The 10,235-nt window shown below is 54.2% G+C and overlaps 1 protein-coding gene across 1 annotated transcript; it reads left to right on the plus strand.

Annotated features, from left to right (window-relative positions):
* Positions 1 to 1,441: 1,441 nt before the first annotated feature.
* EMWEY_00049370 (hypothetical protein, conserved) lies at positions 1,442 to 9,498 on the plus strand (the record flags this gene model as incomplete). The annotated part of the gene is made up of 4 exons (XM_013479480.1): positions 1,442 to 2,128; positions 2,249 to 4,605; positions 5,395 to 8,938; positions 9,427 to 9,498. The coding sequence occupies 4 exons, from the start codon at positions 1,442 to 1,444 to the stop codon at positions 9,496 to 9,498; spliced, it is 6,660 nt and encodes a 2,219-aa protein (XP_013334934.1).
* Between the last annotated feature and the right edge of the window lie 737 nt (positions 9,499 to 10,235).

Genomic DNA, 10,235 nt, shown 5'->3' on the forward strand with positions numbered 1-10,235 from the left:
AATATATATATATATATATATATATATGCCCTTAGTGACTCTTTTATACAGTGTATATAGGGAATTGTTCATGCAACTTGCATGCATGCATGCATGCATGCAATTTGCATGCATTTTGCATACAACTTGCATGCATTAATTAAAGACTATGTAGCGCATCTACCAAGTGCTGCTGCTGCTGCTGCTGCTGCTGCTTCTGTTGCTGCTAATTGCTGCTAGGTATTACTGCTGTTGCTAGTTGCTGCTGCTGCTGCTAGCTGCTGCTGCGGGGAGGAGTTCGACAAAGAAGTTAGCTAGCCGCTGCATGCTCGCATGCAGCAGCTGTGTGCTGCTAGCTGCAGCAGCAGCGTATAGCTAGCTTCAGCAAGTGCAGCAGGAGGGCAGCTGCATGCATGCCATAGATGGTGCTGCATGCAACCAGACAAGTGCTATGCTATGCCCGCCAAACCCTTGGCTAAGAATACCGCAAACACTAAACCCTAAACCCTAAAACCCTAAACCCTAAACCCTAAAAAACCAGTTAGGGTTTATTAGAAACATTATTCATCAACCTTATTTATTTTCTTTTTCTTTTTCTTTTTTTCTTGCGGTGTATTGAACTATAGAGACAAACGCATAAACAACTCTTGCTAGACGGCTAAACCCTAAACCCTAAACCCTAAAACCCTAAACCCTAAACCCCAAAACCCTAAACACTAAACACTAAACAATAAATAACAATATGCATAGTATAAACCCTAAACACAAGAGGCATTTTGCTTGCCTGCTGCTGCTAGCAGCGACACACAAATAACAGCCGCTGTTAATATATGGAGGGCAGGGAGCGGTCATCTCCAAACCCTAAACCCTAAACCCTAAACCCCAAACCCTAAACCCTAAACCCTAATTAAATGTATAATTTGTTAATTAAGACTCAACAAATATAATTTAATGGGAATATGTGTTGTCCCAGTTGGCAGTTCGTCTCAGGGTTTGATGCAAAGTGGCTTCTTATATCGACTGCTAAACCCTAAACCCTAAACCCTAAACCCTAAACCCTAAACCCTCAGCACTAGTTCTGCTAGCCGCTTGCTTTACAGCAGCATAATTTGGAGTATTTTCTACATTTTAAGTTTTATGATGTCTCCTCTAATTAACTTATATTGCCGCCGCTCCATCTGCTGCTGCTGCTGCTGCTGCTGCTGTTGTTGTCTATCTAAACTGCAGCAGGAAGGTTATAGGGCGTAAGGAATTCTCTCCGCAGCAGCAGCAGCAAACAGCAGCAGCACTTTAATAGTTTATTTGCTCTCAGGAGACCAACCAGTGACTCCTGCTCGGTCATGTCTGCTGCAGCTGCTGCTTGACAGCAGCAGCAGCAGCAGCAGCAGCAGCAGCGGCAGAGCGGTCGGCAGCAGCAGTAGCAGCACCAGCGGCAGCAACAACACCTCCACTACTGTCGCCAATGGTAGCTGCAGCGGAGGCTCCAGAATCCAGCAGCAGCGGCAACTCCTGGCTGCTGCTGCAACAGCAGTCAATGCAGCAGCAGCAGCAGCAGCAGCCATCTGCACAGCAGCAGCAGCAGCAGCAGCAGCCAACAACGCCGCTGCAGCAGCACCATCCAACAACACAGCAGCAGCAGCTGTCAACAGAACAGCAACTGGAGCAGCAGACACCACCACAACAACCAGACCACCAGCAGCCAGGACCACAGCAGCAGCAGCAGCATGACGGAGTGGACAGCAGCAGCAGCAGCAGCAACAGCAGCAGCAGCAGCAGCGAGTACCCTGTCCGTTTCCCTTCAGACCAGAGTTCAATCACAACATCGCCCCGCGGGTCTACAGAGAAGAGTGTGTGGCAGCAGCAGCAGAAGCAGCAGCAACAGCAGCAGCAAAAGCAGCAGCAGCAGCACCGACGCCAGCCGGAGCGTGAGGCAACTGCAGCAGCAGCAGCAGCAGTTGCACCAAGTGCGGCAGCAACAGCAGCAGCAGATGTACAGCAGCAAGCATTCGCTCCCGTCCCTTCTTTCCCCTCCTCACCTCGCCTGCATGCCGCCAAAACCCCTGTACAGCAGCAGCAGCAGCAGCAACGGGAGGAAGAGGAGCAGCAGCAGCAGCAGCAGGTGGCGCAGTACGAGGCATCAGTATCCTTAGTAAGTGTTTGCTGTCTCCCTTTTTCCCTTTCTGCTGTCTCCATTGTAGTTCTATTAGCAGCAGCAGCAGCAGCAGCAGCAGCAGCAGCAACTTGTGCTGTGCTTCGATGCTGTGTGTAGGGGGAGGAGGCAATAGAAGAGGAGCAGCAGCAGCTGCCGACCTCTGCAGCAACTAACAGCAGTGACAGCAGCAGCGGCAGCAGCAGCAGCAAAAGTAGTAGTAGTACTAGTAATAATAGTAATAGTAGCAATAGTAGCGTGGTCAGCACGGTTAACAGCAGCAGCAGCAGCAGCAACAGCAGCAGCAGCAGCAGCAGCAGCAGCGGGGAAGCAGGGAAGTCTAGCCCTTACTCCGCGCCTCACCCGTTTATTTTATCCTTTACCTTTCCCCGCAGCGACACAGAGCAGCAGCAGCAGCAGCAGCGGCAGCAGCAGCGGCAGCGGCAGAGGCGTAGCCCCTTCTGGGCCCCTTCTGCTGCACCAACTGCTGCTGCTCCTCCTGCAGCAGCAGCAGCAGCAGCAACTGCTGCTGCTGCTGTCTTTCCCCGCAGGCAGCGCTCTACCAGCTTAGAGGCCCCTAGTAGGCATACGTGGCGGACCCCACGGCAGCAGCAGCAGCAGCAGCGGCAGCAGCAGCAGCAGCAGTGGACTCAATGGATGCCGCCTCTGCCTCCCGCTGTCCCTTTCCCTGGCAGCAAATGCGCATTTACCGCTTCTCCTTTTAGCAGCAGCAGCAGCAGCAGCAGAAGCAGCAGCAGCAGAAGCAGCAGCAGGAGCAAAAGCAGCAGCAAGAGCACAGGAGTCCTGCAGCGGGGGCATGAGCCCTTTGCTGCTGCCTCTACGGTGTCATCGCGAGAAAGAGAAGCAGCAGCAGAAGCAGCAGCAGCAGCAGCAGCAGAAGCAGCAGCAGCAGCAGCAAGTGAAAGGCATTGGGAAGAGGAACAGCAGGAGCAGCAAGAGCAACAGCAGCAACATCAACAGCAGCAACAGCTGCAAAAACAGCAGCAACAGCATTCGCAGTGGGAGCGAGTGGAGGGGGACGCCTCACCAGCAGCAAGAGCAGCAGCAGCAGCAGCAGCAGCAGCTGCTGCTGCTGCTGCAACAGCAGCAGAGACGTCTGCACCCTCAGGGGATGCTTTGTATTACAACAGAAGCCGTTTACTGCCAAAGGCCGACGACGCAGCAGCAGCAGCTGCTGCTGCTGCTGCTTCTGCTGCGGTGTATGAGGACAACAACAGCAGCAGAGATCTATCTCCTCGACAAGGAGATGCTGCTTCTGCTGTGCAGCAGCATGCACAACTCAGCAGCAGCAGCAGCAGCAGCGGCAGAAGCAGCAGCAGAGATGCTCCCGTGATGGATATTAACTGGAGGATGCCCGACACTTCAGCAGCAGCAGCAGCAGCAGCAGCACCAGCAGCAATAGCAACAGCTCCTTCTTCTGCTGCTGCATCGCTGCATGCAGGAGACGAAACACCAGACGCGGATGAGCATCAGCAGCAGCAGCAGCAGCGGAAGCAGCAACAGCTGCAGAAGCAGCGGGAGCAGCATTGGTGGAACTTCAGTTCAGGAGCAGCAGAGACAGCAACTAGTACTGTCTGTACACCGGAGGCTGCTGCTGCTGCTGCTGCAGCAGCAGCAGCAGCAAGGGTTTCGCTATCTGCGCAGCAGCTGCTGCTGTCGGGGGACCTGTCTCCTCCGCATGCATGTGGGGAGTATTTGCTGCAGCATCCGCAGCAGCAAGCAAGTACTGCAGCAGCAGCAGCAGCAGCAACAGCAACGGATACTGCAGAGCTGCAGCTTTTGCTGCAGCAGCTCGAGCAGCAGATCCCGCCGGAGAAGCTGCTACCTCACCTGTTGCTGTGGTATCGAGACACCAGCAGCAGCAGCAGCAGCAGCAGCAGCGGCAGCAGCAGCGGCAGCAGCAATTTGCTGCGACTGACTGAGGGGGACCGCGTGTCCCGGGACAACAGCGAGCAGCCAGCAGCAGCAGCAGCAGCAACTGCAGCAACTGCAGCAGGAGGAGCAAGCATGCAAGCATTTTCCGAGTCAGCAGCATCAGCATCAGCAGCAGCAGCAGCATCTGCTGCTGCTGCTGCAGTAGGTGATTTGCTGCTGGTATCTATAGGGCGGTGTGCAGCAAAGATGTCTCCTGCTGCTGTTAAGGTGTCTCTTTTTGCTGCTCTTTCTTCTCTCTTCCCTCTGCAGCAGCAAATAAAAGAAAAAGAAGATAAAATTATTCGCTTCTTTGCTGCAGTAATTAAATGCATGCAGCAGCAAATATACCCGCAGGAACATACCAGCAGCAGCAGCAGCAGCAGCAGCAGCAGCAGCGGCATAGCAACACCAGCAACAGACTCAGCAGCATCTCTTTCCCCCCGTGAAGAAACAGCAGCAGCAGCAACAACAGCAGCAACAGGAGCAAGAGCAACAGCAGCAACAACAGCAACAGCAGCAGCAGCAGCAGCAGCAAGAGAGAGGTGTGCTGCATGCATAATGGGGCTTGAAGACTATCTATCCTTATACTTTAATCGTCCTCTCCCTCTGCTGCTGCCTTCTTATCTTCGCTCGCAGCTGCTGCTGCTGTGGCATGCATTTGCTGCTGCTGCTGCTGCTGCAGCAAACCCTCAGATACGCATCGCCTGTATCCTTAACTGGCTTGCTGCACCTGACCTAGTAAAAACCCTAAACCCTAAACCCTAAACCCTAATATACAAACCCTAAACCCTAAACCCTAAACCCTAAGATACAAACCCTAAACCCTTCAATGCCAGCCACAAGCCCTAAACCCTAAGAACGCAAACCCTAAACCCTAAATGGCAATTTCTATGTGCATGCATTTGCTGCTGTTGCTGCTGTTGCTGCAGCCTCCTTGGGACAAGCCGTTGCTGCAGAGTCTGGTTCCTGAAGCTGCTGCTGCTTCTGGACCTGCTGCGTATGCTGCAGCTGCTGTTGCTGCTGCACTGCATCAGCTGCAGCAGCGCCGCAGCTGCTGCTCATTAAGTGTCTTTGTTTGCCTACAAGGACTTAATGATGCTGCTGCTGTTGCTGCACTGCGGAGTGTCCTTCTTGCTTCAGGGTGAGCAGCAACAGCAGCAGCAGCAGCACTAGAAACAGCAGCAGCAGCAGCTGCTGCTGCTGCTGCTGCACCTCCCTTCGCTCTTAGTTTTTATTAAGTCAATACTGCGGCTGTCTGCTGTGCTGCCTACAACGTGGCTTGCTGCTGCACCTGCTGCTGCTGCTGCTGCTGTGTCTCCCTTTGTGCGCAGGGTTACGAGGGGACAATTCTTGACGATATTTTTGCTGTTATGGCTAGCCTCTCTTAGAGCCATTTTAGACAGCAGCAGCAGCAGCAGCAAGAGGAGCAGCAGCAAGAGCAGCAACAGCAGCAGACGCAGCGGCCCGCCTGGCCTTGCTGGATGTTTGCTGCTGCTGCGCTGTTTGCTGCAGGTTGCTTCGGAGGGTGTAGACCCTGCTGCTGCTGGCGCTATTAACGACCAGCAGCAGCAACCGCAGCAGCAGCAACCGCAGCAGCAGCAGCAGGAGTTGCTAAAGGGAGGCGATCTTGCCTTAACAGAGAGCTGCTTGCGTGCTGCTGCAGCAACTCTTGCCACCTGCAGGGACACTTGCGGTGCAGGAGCTTGGCTGCTGCTGCTGCTGCTCTTTGAAAGACCGCAGCAGCAGCAGCAGCAGCAGCTAAGCCCATTGGTGTTGCGGGGGTTGCAGGGGCTACTACCATTTCTACAGCGCTGCAGCAAAGCGGTTGCTGCAGCAGCAGGAGGATATTTGTCTCCTAATGCTGTTGCTAATGTCTGCTGCAAACAGGAGACAGCAGCAAGCGAACAGGCCTCTGCCGTCGGTCTCCCGCAGCAGCAGCAGCAGCAGCAGCTGTTGCTGCCTGTGCCTCCCTACAGGTTTTTGTCTTCAAGCTCTTCAGACAAGGAAGCAGCAGCCAGGGAGGGAGCAGCGGATGCTGCTGCTGCTGCTGCTGGAGGGGAGGGGGAACTGTGGGGAACCTCGCAACTGCTGCAGCTGTTGCTGCTGCGGGTCCAGAGGGCTCTGCAACAGCAGCAAAAGCGCAGCAGCAGGGAGGATAACGAAGAGGAGAAGCAGCAGGAGCTGCAAAAGCAGCTGCAGCCGCTGGTTCTGCTGCCACCGCATGCAAATTGCAGGTCTGCTGCTGCTGCTGCTACTGGCTGCATTCCAGTCTATCGGCAGCCCGTTGCAGCTGCTGAAGACTGCAGCAGACAAGCAGCAGCAACAGCAGCAGCAACAGCAGCAGCAGATGCAATATGGATGCCTTACCGCCCCCCTGCTGCAAGACACAGCGAGGAGGAGGAGCAGATCCTCTACCAGCAGCAGCAGCAGCAACGGCGGGTCGGGGACTGTTCGGTGCTGCTGCGGGGCAGCAACAGCAGAGGCTGTAGCAGCAGCAGCAGCAACAACGGCAGCAGAAGCAGCAGAAGGCGGCCGCTTTCCTATGCTGTGCAGCAGCATGCAGGAGACGTGGCTCCTTTTGTGGGGCTTCCTATCGACGCAGACCCTTTTGCTGCTGCTGCTGCTGCTGCTGGTAACAAGGTGCAACAACAACAACAACAGGAGCAGCAGCAGCAGCAGCAAGTGTGCTGGGCTCCCCGCAGCGGTGTCAGGAAGGACTCTGCAGCAGCAAGCGAAGCCTCGGATGCAGGCAGCACGTCAACCGCAAAGCAGCAGCAGCAGCAGCAACAGCAGCAGCAACAACAACCGGGTTGGGGCCCACCCGTCAGTGGACCAGGAACAGCAGCAACAGCAGCAACACATGCAGCAGCAAGTAGCAGCAGAACAAGATCAGATGCAGCAGCAACACCAGAAGCTCTTTCCTTCCTTCCCCTCAACAGGTTTGCTATGGCGGCGCTGCAGCGGCCCCACACTCAGCAGCAGCAGCAGCAGCAAGATGCGTCCTGGGGCAGCAACAACAGCGCAGCAGCAGCAGGTAGAGGGAGCCCTTTGTTGCAGGTGGGGCATCTTTCGCATCCTCCAGCAAGCAGGAACAGTAGCAGCAGCAGCAGCAGCAACACCCCACCAAGAGCAGGTGCAGCAGCAGCAGCAGCAGCAGCAGATGCATTGCTGCTAGGTGGTCGCTGTCTACATAAGGGAGGAGGCAGCAAAATAAGGTTAACCCCAGGGGCCCCCGCAGAAGGCCCCCAAGGTGTATCTGCAGGGGCCCCGCAAGGGGCCCCCTCCAGTGGCATAACGCGGTGCCCTCCGGGGGGCCCCTCTAGGGGCCCCCCCACCCCACCAGGAAGGGACACCACACGGGGATCCCCCACAGGTGGGGCCCCTTCAGGAGGGGCTCCCACAGGGGAGGGCCCCTTGGGGGGCCCCACAGGGGCCCCTGCAGGGTCCGCTCGCGAGAGTATTGAGAAGGTTTGGAGGAGAGAAGGATTTTCTCCTCATCTGCATAAGAGGATACTGCTGCTGCTGGATAGACACAGGAGGAAGAGCAGCAGCAGCAGCAGCAGGAAGCAGAAAGGAGGAGGAGAGGCAGCACAGCAGCAAGGAAAAGAAGAGCAGCAGCAAGGATTGCAGCAGCTACAAGAACAGGTGCAGCAACTGCAGCAACAACTGCAGCAGCAGCAACTTGAACAAAAGCATATAAAAAGGGGAATACTGCAGCAGCAGCAGCGCATGCAGGATAAACGAGACGCCACTGCTGCTGCTGCTGCTGCTGCTGCTGCTGCTTTATCTGCTGCAGCAAAAACCAAAAAGTCAACGCGAGCAGCAACACAATCACTACCATCAGCAGCAACTGCAGCAGCAGCAACAGCAGCAGCAGCACGAAGCTTGCGCAAGAAGGTCTTTCCTTTAGGGGGAGACAGTAAAGGAGATAGAGGAGGGGATGCAGCAAAAACAGCAGCAGCAGCAGCAGCAGCGGAAAGATCATCACTGGACAACGGTGTGCTGCCTGCTGCTTCTTCTGCTGCAGCTGCTGCTGCAACGCGCTTCCAGCAGCAGCAGCAGCAGCAGCAGCAGCAAGCCGCTACTTGGCAGCCCCCTGAGATAGGAGGGGAGCATCACGTATTGTATGCTGGGGTGTCTGCGCACCCTGCAGGCAGCAGCAGCTGGAGCAGCAGCAGCAGCAAGAGCAACAACAACAACAACAACAACAACAGCAGCAGCAGCAGCAGCAAACCGGCATACAGAGGATCAGCAGCAGAAGCAGCTCCTCTGCAGCATCACCAATGGTCTTCTTTCCCTCAGCAGCAGGTGCAGCTTCAGCTGCAGCAGCAGCAGCAGCAACTGCAGCAGGAGCAGCAGCAGCAACTGGTGCAGCAATCTTTAGCAGGATGGGGGGCCTTCCCTTGCAGCAATGCATACGGCAACAGCACAGTAGCAGCAGCAGCAGCATGGGCCCCTTCTGCTGCTGCTGCTGGTGGTGTTCCTGCTGCAGTGCAGCAGCAGCATGCGGGTGCATATATTCCACAGGAATATCTGCAGCAGCAGCAGCAGCAGCAGCTAATGACTGCATGCGGTCCCCTGTCTATGAACTATGAATATTCTATGGGTGGTGGTCTACAGCAGCAGCAGCTGTTGCTGCAGCATCAGCAGCAGCAGCAGCTGTTACTGCAGCAACAGCAGCAGTTGTCTCTGATGCACCACCAGCAGCAGCAGCAGCAGCAGCAGTCTGTATTTCCGTTGCAATTGGAGGGAAGCTTTGATGAATCTGCATGCGTTGAGGTGTATCTACACCACCCTATTAGCCGCAGCAGACGTCATCACCACCACCACCATCAGCAGCAGCAGCAGCAGCAGCAGCAGCAGCAGCATATGCCAGTAGGATTAAATAATGTAGGTAATAGCTGTTATCTAAATAGTTTGCTGCAGGCGCTTTTTTTATGTGATTGTTTTGTTGCTAATTTATTTAGATTTAAATTACCTGCTGCTGCTCCCTCTAGCAGCAGCAGCAGCAGCAACAGCAACAGCAGCAGCAGCAGCAGCAGCAGCAGCAGCAGTGGTAGTGCAGCATTATTGCATGCATTACAGTGTCTCTTTACTGAGCTAGCTGTATCCAAGTGCAGCAGCGCGGATCCTTCTTGTGTTATTAATGCCCTGCCTGCTGCCTATCAGCAGCAGCAGCAGCAAGATGCTAATGAGGCCCTGCACTGTCTCTTTGATCTATTAGGGGGACACAACGAGCTGCTGCTGCTGCTGCTGTTTGCTGGTGTAGTGCAGCAAGGGATACAGTGTCTCTCTTGTGGTAAACAAAGTATAAGAGAGGAGACAGTTAGTGGTTTCTCGTTCCCTCTACCTTCTGCTGACAGCAGCAGCAGCAGCAGCAACAGCAGCAGCAGCAGCAGCAGCAGCAACAGCAGCAGCAGCTGCAGCGGCAATAGTATGTATAACAACTATAGTAGTAATAGCAGCAGGACAAGAAGGATGACAAGATGGAGAAGAAGTTATAACAATAACAGCAGCAGCAGAAGCAGCAGCAACAGCAGCAGAAGCAGCAGCATTAGCAGCAGCAGCAACAACAACAGCATCCGAAGCAGCATCAGCAGCATTAGCAGCAGCAGCAGCAGCAGCAGTAGACATCGTCATAGAAGGTGGCCAAATACCCACACCAACCCCACCACCACCACCACCAACCCCACCACCAACCCCACCACCAACCCCACAACAACACAAGCCACCAGCAGCAGCAGCAGCAGCAGCAGCAGCAGCAGCAAGAGAGTGCTATCAGTACAGAGCTTATTTGATAGTTTAGTACAACGTGAGTTATTAAGAGGAGAGAATAGTTATGCATGCGATGGTTGCATGCAGAAACAAGAAGCAGAAAAATGGCAAGAAATAACCAGCCCCCCTGCACATATAATAATAACATTAAATAGATATAATTGGGATAAAAAGAGACAAAAAAGACAAAAAAATATACAACATGTATTTATTAATCATTTATTATTTATATGCGGATTTAAATATGAATTATTTGCTGCTGTATTGCATGCGGGTAATACAGCTAACTCTGGTCATTATTATTGTATAGGTAGACGATCTGAGGATCCCTACACGATCCCCAATACGATCCCAAATACACCCCACAACTCGATCCCAAATACGATCCCAACAACAC

Source organism: Eimeria maxima, genomic scaffold (assembly GCF_000499605.1).
Source record: "Eimeria maxima Weybridge genomic scaffold, Emw_scaff1166, whole genome shotgun sequence".
Lineage (NCBI taxonomy): Eukaryota > Apicomplexa > Conoidasida > Eucoccidiorida > Eimeriidae > Eimeria > Eimeria maxima.